A 19,343-nucleotide genomic window follows, 5' to 3' on the forward strand; every position below is an offset into this window, starting at 1 on the left:
TTGTTGTAGAATGGGAAGCCTTTCTCTAGCAGTTGCTAAAACACAACTGTCTTGTCTTCCAGTATTTCTTCATGTATTGCATGAAGAAATTGATTCCTCTTCTGTATGGTTTCTGGGATTCTTGTTTTCACATACTCTTGGGTTCTAACTCTAGTCTGTATTTCTATGTAAATGTGTATCATTTTTTTCTTTTATTATTCATATGTGCATACAAGGCTTGGGTCATTTCTCCCCCCGCCCCCACCCCCTCCTTTACCACCCACTCCGTCCCCTCCCTCTCCCCCCCACCCCCTCAATACCCAGCAGAAACTATTTTGCCCTTATTTCTAATTTTGTTGTAGAGAGAGTATAAGCTATAATAGGAAGGAACAAGGGTTTTTGCAGGTTGAGATAAGGACAGCTATACAGGGCATTGACTCACATTGATTTCCTGTGCGTGTGTGTTACCTTCTAGGTTAATTCTTTTTGATCTAACCTTTTCTCTAGTACCTGTTCCCCTTTTCCTATTGGCCTCAGTTGCTTTTAAGGTATCTGCTTTAGTTTCTCTGCGTTGAGGGCAACAAATGCTAGCTAGTTTTTTAGGTGTCTTACTTATCCTCACCCCTCCCTTGTGTGCTCTCGCTTTTATCATGTGCTCAAAGTCCAATCCCATTGTTGTGTTTGCCCTTGATCTAATGTCCACATATGAGGGAGAACATATGATTTTTGGTCTTTTGGGCCAGGCTAACCTCACTCAGAATGATGTTCTCCAATTCCATCCATTTACCAGCGAATGATAACATTTCATTCTTCTTCATGGCTGCATAAAACTCCATTGCGTATAGATACCACATTTTCTTAATCCATTCATCAGTGGTGGGACATCTTGGCTGTTTCCGTAACTTGGCTATTGTGAATAGTGCTGCAATAAACATGGGTGTGCAGGTGCCTCTGGAGTAACCTGTGTCACAGTCTTTTGGGTATATCCCCAAGAGTGGTATTGCTGGATCAAATGGTAGATCAATGTCTAGCTTTTTAAGTAGCCTCCAAATTTTTTTCCAGAATGGTTGTACTAGTTCACATTCCCACCAACAGTGTAAGAGGGTTCCTTTTTCCCTGCATCCTCGCCAACACCTGTTGTTCGTGGTGTTGCTAATGATGGCTATTCTAACAGGGGTGAGGTGGAATCAGTGTGGTTTTAATTTGCATTTCCTTTATTGTTAGAGATGGTGAGCATTTTTTCATGTGTTTTTTGACCATTTGAATTTCTTCTTTTGAGAAAGTTCTGTTTAGTTCACTTGCCCATTTCTTTATTGGTTCATTAGTTTTGGGAGAATTTAGTTTTTTAAGTTCCCTATATATTCTGGTTATCAGTCCTTTGTCTGATGTATAGTTGGCAAATATTTTCTCCCACTCTGGGTGTTCTCTTCAGTTTAGAGTCCATTTCTTTTGATGAACAGAAGCTTTTTAGCTTTATGAGGTCCCATTTATCTATGCTATCTCTTAGTTGCTGTGCTGCTGGGGTTTCGTTGAGAAAGTTCTTACCTATACCTACTAATTCCAGAGTATTTCCTACTCTTTCCTGTATCAACTTAAGAGTTTGGGGTCTGATATTAAGATCCTTGATCCATTTTGAGTTAATCTTGGTAAAGGGTGATATACATGGATCTAGTTTCAGTTTTTTGCAGACTGCTAACCAGTTTTCCCAGCAGTTTTTGTTGAAGAGGCTGCTATTTCTCCATCGTATATTTTTAGCTCCTTTGTCAAAGACAAGTTGGTTATAGTTGTGTGGCTTCATATCTGGGTCCTCTATTCTGTTCCACTCGTCTTCATGTCTGTTTTTGTGCCAGTACCATGCTGTTTTTATTGGTACTGCTTTGTAATATAGTTTGAAGTCAGGTATTGTGATACCTCCTGCATTGTTCTTTTGACTGAGTATTGCCTTGGCTATTCGTGGCTTCCTGTGTTTCCATATAAATTTCACGGTAGATTTTTCGATCTCTTTAATGAATGTCATTGGAATTTTGATGGGAATTGCATTAAACATGTAGATTACTTTTGGGAATATCGACATTTTTACTATATTGATTCTACCAATCCATGAGCACAGGAGGTCTCTCCACTTTCTATAGTCTTCCTCAGTCTCTTTTTTCAGAAGTGTGTAGTTTTCCATGTAGAGGTCTTTCACATCTTTTGTTAGGTTTACACCTAGGTATTTGATTTTTTTTGAGGCTATTGTAAATGGAATTGTTTTCATACATTCTTTTTCCGTTTGCTCATTGTTAGTGTATAGAAATGCTAATGATTTTTCTATGTTGATTTTATATCCTGCTACCTTGCTATAGCTATTGATAATGTCTAGAAGCTTCTGAGTAGAGTTTTTTGGGTCTTTAAGGTATAGGATCATGTCGTCCTCAAATAGGGATATTTTGACAGTTTCTTTACCTATTTGTATTCCTTTTATTCCTTCTTCTTGCCTAATTGCTCTGGCTAGGAATTCCAGTACTATGTCGAATAGGAGTGGAGGTAGTGGGCATCCTTGTCTGGTTCCTGATTTTAGAGGGAATGGTTTCAGTTTTTCTCCGTTAAGTATAATGTTGGCTGGAGGTTTGTCATATATAGCTTTTATAATGTTGAGGTACTTTCCTTCTATTCCTAGTTTTCCTAGAGCTTTTATCATGAAATGGTGTTGGATCTTATCAAAGGCTTTTTCTGCATCTATTGAGATGATCAAATGGTTTTTGTCTTTGCTTCTGTTAATGTGGTTTATTATGTTTATTGATTTTTGTATGTTGAACCACCCCTGCATCCCTGCGATAAAGCCTACTTGGTCGTGGTGAATAATCTTTTTGATGTGTTGTTGAATTTGGTTTGCCATTATTTTGTTGAGGATTTTTGCATCAATGTTCATTAAAGAGATTGGCCTATAGTTCTCCTTTTTGGAGGTGTCTTTGCCTGGTTTTGGGATAAGTGTAATACTGGCTTCATAAAATGTGTTTGGCAGTTTTCCTTCCCTTTCTATTTCGTGGAATAGTTTAAGGAGGGTTGGTATCAGTTCTTCTTTAAAGGTCTGATAGAATTCAGCAGAGAATCCATCAGGTCCTGGACTTTTCTTTTTGGGGAGACTCTTGATTGCTGCTTCAATTTCATTTTGTGTTATAAATCTATTCAGGTGATTAATTTCCTCTTGGTTCAGTTTTGGATGGTCATATGTATCTAGAAATCTGTGCATTTCTTTAAGATTTTCAAATTTATTTGAATATAGGTTCTCAAAGTAGTCTCTGATGATTCCCTGGACTTCCATGGTGTTTGTTGTTATCTCCCCTTTTGCATTCCTGATTCTACTGATCTGGGTTTTTTCTCTCCTCATTGTAGTCAGGTTTGCCAGGGGTCTATCGATCTTGTTTATTTTTTCAAAGAACCAACTTTTTGTTTCATTAATTCTTTGTATGGTTTTTTTGGTTTCTATTTTGTTGATTTCAACTCTTATTTTTATTATTTCTCTCCTTCTATTTGTTTTGGGATTTGCTTGTTCTTGTTTTTCTAGTTTTAGATGTATCATTAGGTCATTGATTTGGGATCTTTCAGTCTTTTTAATATATGCACTCATGGCTGTAAACTTTCCTCTCAGGACTGCCTTTGCTGTGTCCCATAGGTTCTAGTAGGTTGTGTTTTCATTTTCATTGACTTCCAGGAACTTTTTAATTTCCTCTTTTATTTCATCGATGATCCATTCTTCATTAAGCAATGAGTTATTTAGTTTCCAGCTGTTTGCATATTTTTTGTCTTTACTTTTGTTGTTGAGTTCTACTTTTACTGCATTGTGATCAGATAGTATGCACGGTATTATTTCTATTTTCTTATATTTGCTGAGGCTTGCTTTGTGCCCTAGGATATGATCTATTTTGGAGAAGGTTCCATGCATGGGCTGCTGAGAAGAATGTTAACTCCTGTGCTGGAGTTAATATATGCTTTTAGGTCTTTCAGAGTATGTTTGATGAAATTGGGTGTGTTGACATTGGGTGCATACAGGTTGATGATTATTATTTCCTTTTGGTCTATTTCGCCTTTTATTAGTATGGAATGTCCTTCTTTATCTTGTTTGATCAATGTAGGTTTGAAGTCTACTTTGTCAGAGATAATTATTGCTACTCCTGCCTGTTTTCGGGGGTCATTGGCTTGGTAAATGTTCTTCCAGCCTTTCATCCTTAGCCTATGCTTATTTCTGTCTGTGAGCTGGGTCTCCTGTAAGCAACAATTTGTTGGATCTTCCTTTTTAATCCATTTCGTCAAGTGGTGCCTTTTGATGGGTAAATTAAGTCCATTAACATTAAGTGTTAGTATTGATAGGTTTGTGGTGATTCCTGTCATTTAGTTGTCTTAGTTGTTTGAAGGTTTGATTGTGTGTACCTAAGTTGAGGTTACTCTCTACTGTCTTGCTTTTTCTTTTCCTGTGGTTTGGTGCTGCCTGTCTTTTCATGGTTAAGTTGGGTTTCACTTTCTGTGTGCAGAATCCCTTGAAGAATCATTTGTAGTGGTGGCTTTGTGGTCACATATTGTTTTAGTTTCTGCTTATCATGGAAGACTTTTATTGCTCCATGTATTTTGAATGATAGTTTTGCTGGGTAGAGTATTCTGGGGTTGAAGTTATTTTCATTAAGTGCCTAGAAGATCTCACCCCACGCTCTTCTTGCTTTTAATGTTTCTGTTGAGAAGTCTGCTGTGATTTTGATGGGTTTACCTTTGTATGTTACTTGTTTTTTCTCTCTTACAGCCTTCAATATTCTTTCCTTAGTTTCTGAACTTGTTGTTTTAATGATGATATGTCGTGGGGTAGTTCTATTTTGATCTGGTCTGTTTGGTGTCCTGGAGGCCTCTTGCATGTGTATGGGTACATCTTTCCCTAGATTTGGGAAATTTTCCATTATTATTTTGTTAAATATATTACGCATTCCCTTTGCTTGCACCTCTTCTCCTTCTTCGATGCCCATGATTCTCAGGTTTGGTCTTTTGATGGAGTCGGTGAGTTCTTGCATTTTCTTTTCACAGGTCTTGAGTTGTTTAATTAATAATAAGTATATTAATAATAAGTAAATGAAAGAAAAATATTTATAAAAGTGTATTAAAATAAAATGAAAAAATAGAAAATTTTAAAAAACCAAAAAACCTCCAAGTTCAAATGCAGTGAAGTCTCAGTCTCCAGTCCTGGAGATGGTACCTCAGATGTTGTTCTGTAGTTGTCTCATCAAAGGGGACGCATAAAGTAGAAGAAAAGTACACACACACACACAAAAAAAAGCCCCACGAAGCGTCCCAAGTTCAAATGCAATACTGTTTCAGTAAGTTTTTTAGCTTGCAGGTGTAATTCGGTTGTTCTCATCAAAGGTAGGGAGACAAAGAAAAAAAAAAAAAAAGAGTCTGGAGACAGTTCTGAGAATGGTATCTGCAGCTGTGGCTTGCCTGCCTGCTGCTGTCAGCCTGCTTTTGCTGGAGGCGTTATTTATGCAGATCTCTGGGGTGAGCTTAGCCCTCACCTGGCCCTGCAGGCTTTGTTTGCTCAGATTTCTCTTGTGCGTGAGCCTCTGCTACAAGCTTTCTCCTTTCCAAGTACTGGGAAAGGTGACACTGCACCTGTGTTGTCAGGCCTGCATGTTTATTTATAGTTCATGTGGGAGGTGGGTCTTCCCCCCTCTCCTGTGCAGTTCTTCTCCCACCTCTGTTTTCACAAGCTTTCCTGCTCCTGATTACTGGGCGGTGCTGCTGCTCCTGCCAGCCACCATGTTTGTTTACAGCTCACATAGGAAGTGGGTCTTCCCTCCTCTCCTGTGGAGTTTTCCCCCCTCCGCCACTCTCACAAGCTTTCCCGCTCCTGGTTGGTGGGTGCGCACCCGGCTCCCGCCAGAGGCTCTCCGGCCCGCCTGGCTTGTTTATTTACAGTCCCGGGAAGGATTCCCTTCCCCCAATCTTTGGCACTCAGGGCGCCCCACCCTCTTTCCCGCGTGTCTTATTTGTTCTTATTGCTTATTACTCAGTTTCTCTTTTTTCCTGGGTGGAGGTCAGTCTGTCCAGGGGGCTATGCTGCTCTGGCCCAGGCTTGTCTGTGGGAGAACCGCGGTACCGCAAAGCTCACCTGGTCCTCGTCTTCCCAAGCTGTCTGGACGCCGGAGACTGGCGTCCCCGGGGCCCTCCTGGTTTCTCCATTTAACGTGAAGTAGAAATGCTTTGCGCTGGCTGGAGGTGTGGAGGGGTCAAAGTTATGCCTTTTCTCAGTGATTATGCCTGCAAAGTGTGTCTCCGGTGTCTCTCCAAGATTTCACTATAGGAGGCTCGCTTTCTGCTTCCTCCCTCTAGCCGCCATCTTGGAATCCTCATCAATGTGTATCATCTAGGCTGGAACCCAGTACTTCATGCAGGGGTCTGGCCTTCACAGTTAGTGTTTAACAGAAATTTGGAGAACATGAAACATTTTCATGTGGCAGCACGCACACCTTCCCACCTTTCTTACCATAGTTTTCTGGAATAAAGCCCTGTACAGCAGTCACCTCTATTTGTGTCTTCATCTTCTCATTTGCTCCCCACCCCCACCCCCCGCCGCCCACACCTTGTCTTTTATCTTCTTCAGACTCTAAAAAGAAAGATGTTTTTAATAATGGGGTGCTAGATTGTTTCACCTGGTTATCCCATTCTGATGTCTTGACACAAACAGTCTCCGTGGCTCATAAATACAGTAGACTCAGGCAGGCAGCAAAGCTATTAGACCCATGGAAGGTTGTTATTCTTTCAGAGTATTTAATGCCAGCCATTTTGATCTGCGCTCTACTGCAGCTGAAGTTGGTGTTTGTGAAGCAGAAATGTTTTTCTTTGGCCTCATACCTGACTGTTGTTGCAAAGCCAGGGGACATGAGTCATTATTAGAAAACACCCACAAGGGTGGACTATGATCAGTGTTAGCTTTCAATTATATATTTTTTTGAAGATGTTCCCAATTTTGCTATCAATTTCCAGATCCTATAATGATCAGCAGAATGAAATTAGATGAGAAAGAATTTAGAAGTATACCTAATGTAGTGCATGCCATCGTCCCTGCAGTCATTGCCTAAGAAGAAAAGTCAGGATATTTCATTTTCAGATAGATCACTTGAGCCAGTCACTACCTTTATTTAACTTACCAAATAGCTAGGACATAGGATATAAGATAGAATTTATATATATTGAAACACACTTTCTGATTTCTTTCATTAAGAGGATTAAATAGATTTTCTGTAATTTTCTTGACTTTTGTCGGTTGAATTAGTGATTAATAGGATTCATTTTGAAGTGTTCTTTTCACATGGCCTTACTAGCTTTGCAGGGAAGTGACAAAGTATAAAGTATTTATAAACTTCATTCTTTGTGTAATGCCTTTCCCTAAATTGTTACTTTATTTATCTCCTTAACTTTCATGCTGAAAGTATTGATGGTGCCTACCTGGTCCAATGACCTGCTTGTCTGTTCTTGATGATTGATTTGCTATTCCTGCCCTCCATCATATTTTCAGCTATTCATGTTATTTATCATAACCAGTTCTTTCTTGAAACCATCTACATTGCCTCCAGGATCAGTTTCCTTTCTCTCTGCCTCTCACATCACTGTCTTCTCCTCAGCCTTCTGGCTGTTTGTCTGCACCTTCCCAGCTTCTAAATATTGTGTTGTGACAGGCCTATTGTCACTTCCCTGCTGATTTTATCTATTCTCCAATTTACTCCAGGTTTATTGAAGCCTGTACTCTTCCTTTGATGTCCAGCCTGTATCCAGTGCTCAACATGACCTGTCCATTTGGCTATCTGATTTAAACCTGTTGTTCATGCCTATGTTCTGCTATAAAACAATTCTTCTCAAGTCTTCAGCATGTCAACAAATGACAATTCCATTAGTCACTCAAGGCATCCAGGCGAAACATCTTGGTGTCATCTAAATCTTATGTTCTTACACTCTACCTCTAGTCCTTCAGCAAATTCTACAAATTCTAACCATAAAATACCCCAAATTGACTATTTTTGAAACTTCCGTCATGACCACCTTGTTCCAAGGTTCATAATCTTTTCTCTGGAGAAGGAGGTCTCTTTCCTCCATAGCCTCCAGAGATATCCTGCCTGACCCAAAGTAAAAACCCTGAGTGATGTTACCTTTAATCTGCTACCACTCCTTTCCCCTCTTCTTCATTTTCTTCATCTATTTTCTTATTGTTCCCCAGGTAGCTATCTGTTCCACATTGTGGCCTCCTTGTTGCTTCTCCAAACACTCTCTCATCTCAGAACCTTTGCATTTTCTGGGATTATTGACCCCGAGAATTCCAATGACTTCTTCCTTATCTTCTTTCAGTCCCTGTGTTAGTCAGTTTTTTTCATTGCTGTGGTAAAATACCAGACACATACAACTTCACAATTTCAGATGTTTTGTCCATTATGGTGGGGAGGTCCTGTGGAAAAGGAGACTAGTCACCTTTTGGCAGATAGGAAGCAAAGAGAGAGGCCCAGGATACAGTCCCCAAGGACATTCCCAGTGACCTACTTCTTCCAGCTAGACCCCAGAACTTCCTCCCAAAATAGCATCACCATCTGGGGACCAAGCCTTAAATGTATGAGCCTTTCGTGGGTACACTTCATATCCAAACCATAGCATTCTGACCCTGGTCCCCAAAAGGCTCACAATGCAAAATGCATTTTACAAGAGTTCCCACAATCTTGACAATTCCAGAATTGTTCAAACTTGGTCCAAACCACATTCAAATTCTCCTCTGAAACCCAAGGCAAACTGTTAGCTGCAAGATTCTTTATTTGCTTTTTTTTTTTAAGAACTTTTTTTCATGGAACAGGAATTTGAACTCAGGGCTTCACAGTTGCAAAGTAGGCAATCTGCACCCTGAGGTACACTTCCAGTCATGCAAGATCCTTTAGAATCAAAAGTAAGCTATACACTTCCAAGATTCAATGGCTTAGAGTACACATTTCTATTCCAAAAGAGAGGAATAAGGGAAGAGCAAAGTATAATTGAATCAAAGCAAGACTTAACCCCAGCAGGGAAAAAAGCAAATCCATGTCTAGCAACCAGGGCATGTGATGGCATGATATGAACTCCAAAGGTTTGGGCAGGACTGTCCGTATAGCCTCAATATTTGCAGCTCACATGGAATCTCTCTTGGACTGGGAGCTTGTTACCTGAGGCTTTCCTTGTTCAATATTCCTGGCATCTCCAACTTCCTTGGGTCTCTGTTGCAGCTTAGGCTTCACCCCTACAGTTTCACACATCACCCTTTCAGGGTCTGTCTGCAGGAATTCTGACTCTGTCACACAAAGGAGGGCCTCTCAGGCCTTCTTTTGAAATCTGGTGGAAGCCTCCATGACTCCATTACTCTTGCATTCTGCATGTCTGCAAAACCAGCACACATGGACGATTCCAAGGTCAGCTGCCAGATCAAGCAGTAGCCATGCTTCTTGGACCATGACTACAGTGGCCTCTGAGTGCCTGGTTGCTGAGTACAGTGAAGTGAATCAGGGAAAACAACTTCCTAGATGGCCCTATGCCAGTGTGGTGCTCTGATGGCTCTCTCTTCTTAAGGAAGTGTTTTAAATGAGTTTCCACATTATAGTCCTTGAAGATGTGATAGGTGGGGATTTCACTGATTCCTGTGATAGCCTCAAGGCATCTTTCCTATTGTCCCAGGACAAAGTGAATGAATTCTATTTTAATGGCCTTAATCTCCTTAAGAGCCACATCTTCCTTGTTGCCAACTTTAATTTACTCTTTTTTCTCACTGAACTGCACATTTTTCAAATTTTTTCACTGTGCTTTTTGCTCCCAATTCTCACTCCAAATCTGGCTAAAACCAACCAGCAGTAACCATGCCACAGCCTGAATGGTTTAGAATTTCCTCCTCCAGGTTCATTAGTCCGTCACTATTAAACTCAGCCTCCCACAAAGTCTCAGGTCACAGACAAAATGTGGACAGGTTCTTTGCCAGAATACTAAATGAATGGCCTCCAGTTGAGTCCTGATCAGGTTCTTGTTCTCCTCTGAACCCCCATGAGCCTGGCCTTCACTGTCTGCATTTCTGTTGGTATTCTGGGCTTCTGAGCTCCCACCGGAATCATCTAGTCCACTCTTCTTCCAGGATTCTAAGCTCTTTATAGCCCACAAACCAGTTACTATTTTTCTTCATAGAATTATCTCCTGAATTTCTTTATGAAATTTTTTGTTTCAAGACAAGCAAAGGAAGGCAGGGATTTTGTCTGTATAGCTCCTGCTCCATGACTCACCTAGAGCAATGTCTCACACAGCAGACAATCAGTAACTATCTGTGGAATAAATAAACGTCATCTGATCCAGAATGATTTCTGTTATGTACAGTATCTATGGCACAGAAAAAAACACTAGAAGAAAAGATACCAAGTGCTAACCACAGTTTTATCTGACTGTAGAACACTGGACAATTTTTGTTCTTCATTTTATTTTCTTCTGTGTTTATCAGAGGTCCTACAAAAATCTTTTCGAAAATGAACTTAGAATTCTAAGACAGCCAGTGCAGTGTTTGGCAGATAATTCACAAACAAAACAGACATAGAAAGCAATCATTTGCAAACTGTTGGCCTCACAGGAATACAAATTAGAATAAATATGAGATGTCACCTCACATGGTTGAGGGACATTTTTACTGTCCTCTAGGAATCCCATATGAGCGGTGGGATTTGCATTCTGCAACCTGTGTGATAGAGCCTCCCTTCCCTTTCACTTGACACATGTGGCTATATAATTTTAAGTTTTAATTAGGATAAATTAAATACAGTGTAAACAGCTCCTCAGTTAAACAGCTGCATAGCAAGTGCACAAGAAGCACACGCAGCCAGACTCTTCCCTGTGGGACTCCACTGATGCAGATCTCTGTTGGTGACTCACTGCACCATCTGTGACCCTTGGAAGGGTAGCAGTCACTATGAGAGCAGGACAGAGGAGGGCCATTGTGTACACCAGCAGAGAAGTTGAGACATAATGGTGTCTGGAAATTTCACCTAACATTTGTGTATTCAACAAATCATCTTAGAGTACATAAAATTCAGCTGAGATGCTGCCTGTACAGTGTGAGCAAGACAGACTGATTGCTGGTGTCTAGGAACATGTGTTCTAGTGGTGGAGACGGGTTCTTATTTGTTCCCTCGAAACTCCATAGCTGCTTCTCCTTCATTTTCTTTTCTTTTCCTTTTTTTTTTTCCTGGTACTACTAGTGTTTGAACTCAGGGCATTGCACTTGCTGTACAAGTGCTTTAACACTTGAACCACTCTCCTGACCCCATTTTGCTTTAGTTATTTTTGGGATAGGGATTTACTTTTGCCTGGGGCTGGCCTCAGACGTGATCTTCCTAGCTATGGCCTCCCTTGTAGCCAGAATAACAGGCATGTGCCACCATACCCAGCTTATTTGTTGAAACGGGTTCTCACTAACTTTCTGCCTGGGCTGGCCTCAAGCTGCATTCCTCCCAGTCTCTACCTCCCAAGTAGCTGGGATTACAGGTAAGCACAGGGGTGCCTGACCCCTAAAATGTTGCTTTATACAACGAAGTTTTCCAAGCAACTTAAATAAATAGTAATCCCCGACCACACTTGCCCCTACTATATCATTCTCTGTACCACTTGTTTCTCTTTATTTTTCTCTACAGTCTGTTATTCTCTGTGTATTTACTACTTGTCATGCTATATATTTACTAATTATCTGTGCTATGTCTCTGGACTCAAATAAAGTCCCTAGTAGAGTAGAACTTGGTTTTTCTTGGCTTCACATTCTAATTTCTAGCTCATATTTAGCTTTAATTTAATAATTTATGTCCCTATGTGATATGCCATGAAATTTAACAAATGATAGTAAAATTCATCTGGAAATAAAGAAGACAAATATTTCTGAAGGTGGACTTTTTTCATTAAAAATATTTTAAAAGCTGCATGGTGTATTTGAGAGATTTAAGTAGCTGATAGAGGCACAGTGCAAGATAAATCAAAAGTAACCTAAGAGAGAGGCCAGAAATTACTATTTAGTAGATGTTTAGGTCATTGTCAATGTGGAGAAAGCTAATTAGAATCTGTAAGTCAGATCACCTATGACAGCAATTTCCATATAGTTTAAAGAATTATAAAATTATAATAAAATGTGTAGACTCTTCTTTTGTAGGAAGGCAGTTTGGTCTTCTTTATATTAAATAAACAATCCTGATCAAATAAGTAATAGTGCCTGGATGTTAAAAATTAGTTCATATGATGAAAGGTAATGAAGTAAAGATTCTAAATAGAGTTTAAAATCTTAAAAGAGCTTATAAAAAGTCTGTTAAATTTTGCTGGGTGTGCACACTTGTAACTCAAGACCTTGGGAGGCCGAGGCAGACGGATCGGGTGTTCAAAGCCAACCTGGGCTACATAGTGAGACTCTGTTTCAGAACACCAAAAAAGAGAAAAGAAGAAAAAGTATGTTAAACTAATAATGCATACTGCACAATCACTATCTAGGTTCTTGGAAAATTACTTCAAGGTTTGAATTGCTTATAAATGACAGAAAATAAGAATAAAGTAATTATGTAAAAGGTACTCAGCCTTCTTAACAATGCAAGAAACACAAAATGAAGTAACCTTTAGGTATCATTAAATTCACAGAGTAATTACAATCTACAGGTACAGCACTCAGTTCCAGTAGAAAACATGCATCAGACTCAGAGGTGTGGGTAGGGCTGAAGGAACCAAGAACGGTTAGGAGAGCAGCCAGGCTTTGTACTAAATGGAGGCCTAAAGAAGCAAGGGGCAGGGCAGTGTCACTGGAGAGTCTAGGGAGTTTGAAAGAGGCTCTGGGATGAGGTGCATCCCAGAGCAAGTGGCCTTGGCAGGGAGAGGGAGATGTGGGTGGAGGAGAGTTACAGCAGTGCTGACATCTGTGTCTTTCCTCCACAACCTCCTGCCAGTGCTATGCACAGACTGAACCCAACCAGAGCCTGAAGGCCAAGAACCAGCTGTGACAATGGAGGGGCACGCTGTGCACCCCTAGGCAGTTCTGGCTTTATTTTAGAGGATCAACCCACCAAGCAGTATGAAACTGTCTCTACACCCTCATCTGGCGGTTCCTTCTTTGGTGAAATATACCAATAAAATCTGAGAGTAAAATCAGTAATCTTGCACAATTCTGTAAAGCAGCCAAGATGAATGAATAAATAAATAAGTGAATAAATAAATGAATAAATGGAAATCCCACAAAAGACAAGAAGCAAATAACTGAGAAGATGATTTGTAATTTTGGTAATGTGTACCTCAAGTCATTCCAAAACTAGATTAAAGCATGATGGTGCATTAAAACGATAGAATAAATATAGCCTGTTTAAAATAAATGTTTAGCTAATGACAGTACATAGAAATGTTTTATAGGAAATAATTTTATGTCATTAATATGTGCAAACAGATTGAAACCTAGAAATATATGTATTACATGTTAAAAGATCATTTAATGTGATGTAATTTTATTTGAGCCACTTCCAAACTATGTTGTAAAGAGGCAATAAAAAATAAGCAAAAGAAAAAGACAGGATAGAGAAATATTACACTGTTTATTAGATCCTGTTTTTCCTGAAAAGTTTTTAGAGGTTTTAATAAGAAAAGTGGCCTCCACATTTCTTGACTATCCATGATACTGCAGTGTAGGCTGTGAAGTCAATGTGTCTCTAACATAGAAAACTGTGTTGGGAAGAGGAATGGGTTTCACTGAGCTTTGTGAACACAGACTTTTCATTACCCAAGATGGAGTAAAGCCTTTATCTTGACATACTGACTGAAAGGAAATTTCTGGGTGGTGGTGTTTTATGCAAGCATCCAGGTGCTAACAATAATGCAGTGTGATGCTATGATAACTACAGAGAGCCCCACAAATGTGTAACATGTCAGCATGTAGAGGGAGACTGTTTAGGCTGGTTGTGTTGGGATTGGCCTGGTACCAGTTCAACATTAAGAGAGTTTTAGCCTCCAGATCAGAAATGTTCATTGTAACACCCAGTGCAGTGCTAGAAACATACTTGGAGAACTAACTGCTAATTCATGTTCATCTTGAGAAAATTAATTTCGGGATCACATTCAATTTAAATGCCAAGTACAGACATTCACAAATATCGCCTAACCCAAAGGTGACCTAAAGCAAAAATGAGAGTACTTAATTTTTCAGTTTCTAAATTAATTGATTCATTTGTTTCACAAACATTTTTAGTAGTTCCCTTTACTAGTTCTATTTTCTGCAGGTTCAATTATCCAAGGTTGACAGAAGTTTGAAAACATTAAATGTAAACTTCCAGAAATAAATAATTGATAAGTTCTAAATCACATACCTTCCAGGAAGCACAATGAAATCTTGCACCATTATGTGTCATCCCATACCTTCTGGTCCGGGATGTGAATCATTGCTTTGTCTGGTGTGTCCACGTTGTATTACTACCTACAAGTCAGTCGCTTAGCCCTCTTGATTATCAGACTAGCTGTATGTTAGTGTTTGTGTTCACATAATCCTTATTTTACCTGATCATGGCTGCAATGAACAAAAGTAGTGATTCTGGCATTCAGATATGCCACAGAGAAGCTGTAAATTTATTCCTTTAAGGTAAAAGATTAAAGTTCAATAAGATAGACATAGATGGATAGATACAGATGGATAGATGATAGATATAGGTAGGTAGACAGACAGATAGACGATAGAGAACAGAACATTCAACATTTTACCATAGTCTGTTTTATAAGTTTTATTTTTGTTTTTGCTTGTCTCTTACTGCTCCTAATTTATGAATTAAACTTTATCACAGGTACATATGTGTAAGTTCACACAGTGTACATAGGGTTTGATGTTGTCTGTGGTCTTGAACCCATCCCCCGAGGATGAGAGGGACTGCTGTATTGAACATCTTTTTGTGCCCTATGCTGTGTTATGTGCTAGAGAAATATCTAGAATTGATAACTTGACATAATACATTTTCTTTCATTATATGGTTCCCTCCAATAGCTATAATGGTAATTACACTAAAACTCTTTTAGATCTAGTAACCCCTTTCAGGTAAGTGCCATTCAGTACACGAGGAAAACATGGACTTCCTAGATAGGAAGTGCTTGGTCCTTCCCCCTCCATCCAGCACTTGCTGACATTTGCACTAACCCCAAACACCTGGAGCACGTGGTCTGAGAAGGGAATTTTCCTCTTTTGTGAGTTTGTGTGAAAAGTTTTAAAGCAATAGTAAGTTAAATTGCATTCACTTACTCTTTTGATTAAGTGTCTTATGAAAAGACAACAATTACATAGAAATTTGGATTGTGTAAGAACATCTGGAACATATGGTGTCCCCCTTCTTCTTTTTATTTCCACATTCCCGTGTGCTTTTCATTTGTTTTTAATCATGTAGCCGAGCTTTTGCAATTTGTCTATGCTGACGCACTCTGAAGTTTATAGTTTAGCAACATGGCCAGATTATACCTCATTTAATAAAATGTGAAGATAAGAGCATGAAACAGGGCCATCCCTGGCTGTGTTACTGTGTCTTCTTGCTTCCCTTCTCAGTGAAGAACAGACACAGAGCACGTCCATGCCTCACAATAAGCTGTGGCTGTGGAAAAGGTTTAGATTTGTCCTATTGTGCCCTTCTGTTCTCCTCCCCACAGGGCTTCTGTGTTAGCCCTCTGCAGTTTCAGTTCAGGGAAATGTGTGCAGAGCTACACCACCATTACATCACCACTTTCTTATGATGACTGTTTCCACTTTGACTTCCTCACACTGACGGAGACAGTTTTCAGGCAAAACTACCATGGGAATCAGGAGAGAGATTGGTGTGCAAGAAAAGGGAGAAGAAATAAAATACAAGGATATGGGAGTCTGAAGGAATCTGGTCCCTGGCTGAAGTCACAGTCAAATTTGAAGGAGAGGCTTCTGCATAATGATGCAGTTTTAATGAATTTGGGGAAGAACTTTAAAAAGCACAAAAATTGTTATGTAGAACTACTTTGGGACACTTTTTAGGCGATTCTAGTATTTACTTATATTGCAAAGATGTGATAAAGCATGTTAAACCATTTCGCTTTCTCTTTAGGTTTGCAACACTACTACAGACAGGAAACACGCAGACATCTTCCTGGAGAAGTGTGTCACTGAGTCAGTCATGAACATTGTGAGCGGCTTCTTCAACTCACCCTTTTCAGACAACAGTACCAGTCTCCAGGTAGCTTGACCCACAGAAGGGTTCTAAGAGTTTGTCTTGTTTAAGCTGGGCACCAGTGGCTCATGCCTGTAACCCTAGCTACTTGGGAGGCTGAGATGGGGAGGATCATGGTTCTAGACCAGCCCAGGCAAAAAGTTCTGGAGACCTCATCTCAACAGAAAAAAAGCTGGCTGTGGTGGTATGCTCCTGTCATCCCAGCTGTGGTGGGAAGCTTAAAATAGGATTGTGGTCCAGGCTGTCCTGGGCAAAACTGAGACCCTGTCTCCAAATAACCAGAGCAAGATGGGCTAGAAATGTGTCTCAAGCTGTAGAGCACCTGTCTAATAAGCATGAAGCCCTGAGTTCTAACCTCAGTACCACCAAGAAAAGGAATGAAAAAGAATTTGCTTTGAGTAGAAAAGAACTTTAATCCAGTGAGAAAGTCGTTTCCCACACTTCAGATGAGTGACCTTCTCTCTCTAACCATCTCTAACTCTTCTCACTGTTATTCTCTTTTCTGAGTTTACCAAGTTTTATTTCAAAGAGACCTCACCTCACATTCAAATTGAGTTATTTTTCCTCACTCTCTACACAAAACAAAACCTTTCATGTCTGTATGTTGATTGCTTGCCAACTGTCGAAATAGCTGCATGATTCTTTAAATGGATGGGAATTCTAACCCAGTAGTTCCACTTTGGGGATTTATCTAAAAGCATCAGCAGAGGTGCATATATTGAGATTTTCATCCAGGTATTTATTTATAATACTTAGAAGTTGACATCAACTTTAAATGTCCACAAATGGGGCAGCTAAATAAATTATCGTACTTTTGTAGAGTGGCTTATTATATACCAATTAAAAATCATGTTTTACAACAAGGGGACTGGACTCTGATCATACGATAAAGCGAGCGCACACAAGGGAGGTATGAGGATAGGTAAGACACCCAAAAAACTAGATAGCATTTGTTGCCCTCAATGCAGAGAAACTAAAGCAGATACTTTAAAGCAACTGAGGCCAATAGGAGAAGGGGACCAGGAACTAGAGAAAAGGTTAGTTCGAGAAGAATTAATTTAGAAGGTAACACATGTACAGGAAAGCAATGCAAGTCAACTCCCTATATAGCTATCCTTGTCTCAACTAGCAGAAACCTTGTTCCTTCCTATTATTGCTTATATTCTCTCTTCAACAAAATCAGAGATGAGGGCAAAATAGTTTCTGCCTGGTAGCGAGGGGGGTAGGGGGGGAAAGGGAGAGGGTGGGGGAAAGGGGGTAAGAAATGACCCAAACATTGTATGCACATATGAATAAAAGAAAAAAATAAAAATCATCTTTTAAAAGGAAAGATTGATGACTGAGGACAGTGATTATTAAGTAATATTAACCACTGAATTGCATTATGTTATTATCCAGATTTGTGTAAAGATACATATGCTTCTATACAGAGAGAAATTTAGGAATTAAATATAGCTGATCCTCTGCATCCACTAGCTTTGCATCTGAAAATCCAACCAACCTTGGATCAAAAATATTCAATACAGAATTACATCCATACTGAACCAATCCCACATCAAAGGATTATTGATTTATTTCTGTGGTTCCCAACTCTTCCAGAGTGATTATAGATTAATTTTACAAAATATCACTTCAGTTATACCTCCTTCATGGAGTAGTTAAACTGATAGATAGGAACATGAAGTGGGTTTTGTAGTTCAAAATATCTGCCCTCTCTACTTGTGTATCATGTAAAACCAAACAAACAAACCAAAGCAGTAGCACCTGCTCTATTTGCAGTTGGTGGTAAATAAGGGATTATAAAAAGTAAGGTCATTGACTTCAGAAAATAGCATATTTTCTGATTAAGACTATAGCTAAAAGGCAAATAATTGATTTTCTGTAGTGACTGTCCTGTGCTGATGATGAAGGGAGCCCATCATAAATGTTCCCTGAGGAGGTATTTATGAACACTCTGAAATGTGAAGGTCTATTGTGTTTTGATGTCCCTTTCTGGTACTGTGCAGACCCACATTAGTCACGCTAGTGTTCTACATTGCTATTTGCCTGTTTCCTTTGTTTTTAGACACATCAGCCAGTTTTCATCCAGCTGCTGCAGTCTGCCTTCAGAATTTACAACTGCACCTGGCCGAACCCCGCACAGAAGGCCTCAGTGGAGTCTTGTATCAGAACCTTGGCAGAAGTGGGTAAGCACGTGGTGTCCTGCTTGACCTGGCCGTCTGTCTCTTGATGAGACTGGGCTCTGGGTAATGGGACTTTCCGTCTATAATGTAGTAAGAAAACAGGTGTTCTTGCAAACTTGGAGAGCAGTGATCAGCAAGCAGTTCTGAATACTGCAGAGTTATACAGAGAGAATGTATTCATGTTTCTAAACTTAAATGCAGTACTGTGCACACACATAGATGTGGCTCAGTGTGATTCTACAAACATGGTGTAGCTTATTGTTGTCTCACACTCATTGTGGGACCGTCTTGTTTATAAGTGGCCTGACCTATTAATACCTTTATGGCTGTAGGACTTTTTGAGTGCTCTATAGTGTTCCAGTTTTGTTTGAACTGTAGCAGTATTTATTGAGGGCCTTCAGAAATTGCAAATGAATGGGAGGTAATGGATTGTAAGGTAGAAGTGTTTCTCATAGTCCTGTGTGTATATGTGTGTAGGTTAATTGATGGTTAATGAATTGATGAGGGAGAATAAATACAGACTTGGCTAGACTAAACAGTAAAAAGAAAAATGAAGACAAGCGTGATCATCTCGTGGCTCTGGGAGTTGGGAAGAGTGGTTTATGGGGTATTTCAGTGTCATCGTCACGTCAGTGTTTATTGGGTACTCAGTATGTGCGAAGCTAAGCAATGCATTGTAGCATCAAATCCTTAGGTAGATTTTTTTGGTTATTTACATTTTATAGTTGAGAAAACAAAATTATCTAGGCTATGTAACTTGGCCAGGGTTATAGTATGTGTCCAGTAACTACTTGATGGAGGGATAAATGCTTTAACTAATTCATGACCATTTTATTATATTTTTAGTTTTTCCACCCATCCTGCAATATGACTTAAGAGATTTTGTACTGACAGCATTTAATGACAGCACTATTTAAATTAATGGATTCAAAAGCAGTTA

At 39.6% G+C, this 19,343-nt stretch overlaps 1 protein-coding gene across 8 annotated transcripts in view; it reads left to right on the forward strand.

Annotated features, from left to right (window-relative positions):
* Itpr2 (inositol 1,4,5-trisphosphate receptor type 2) overlaps window positions 1–19,343 on the forward strand; it is an 842,075-nt gene that overhangs the window by 194,758 nt on the left and 627,974 nt on the right. For all 8 annotated transcript variants that reach the window (XM_074075818.1, XM_074075817.1, XM_074075816.1 and 5 more), the window contains 2 exons: window positions 16,098–16,226; window positions 18,286–18,406. In XM_074075818.1, coding sequence (XP_073931919.1) covers window positions 16,098–16,226; window positions 18,286–18,406 — 250 coding nt within the window. The remainder of the gene's footprint in view (window positions 1–16,097; window positions 16,227–18,285; window positions 18,407–19,343) is intronic.

This window comes from Castor canadensis, chromosome 6 (genome assembly GCF_047511655.1).
Source record: "Castor canadensis chromosome 6, mCasCan1.hap1v2, whole genome shotgun sequence".
NCBI lineage: Eukaryota > Metazoa > Chordata > Mammalia > Rodentia > Castoridae > Castor > Castor canadensis.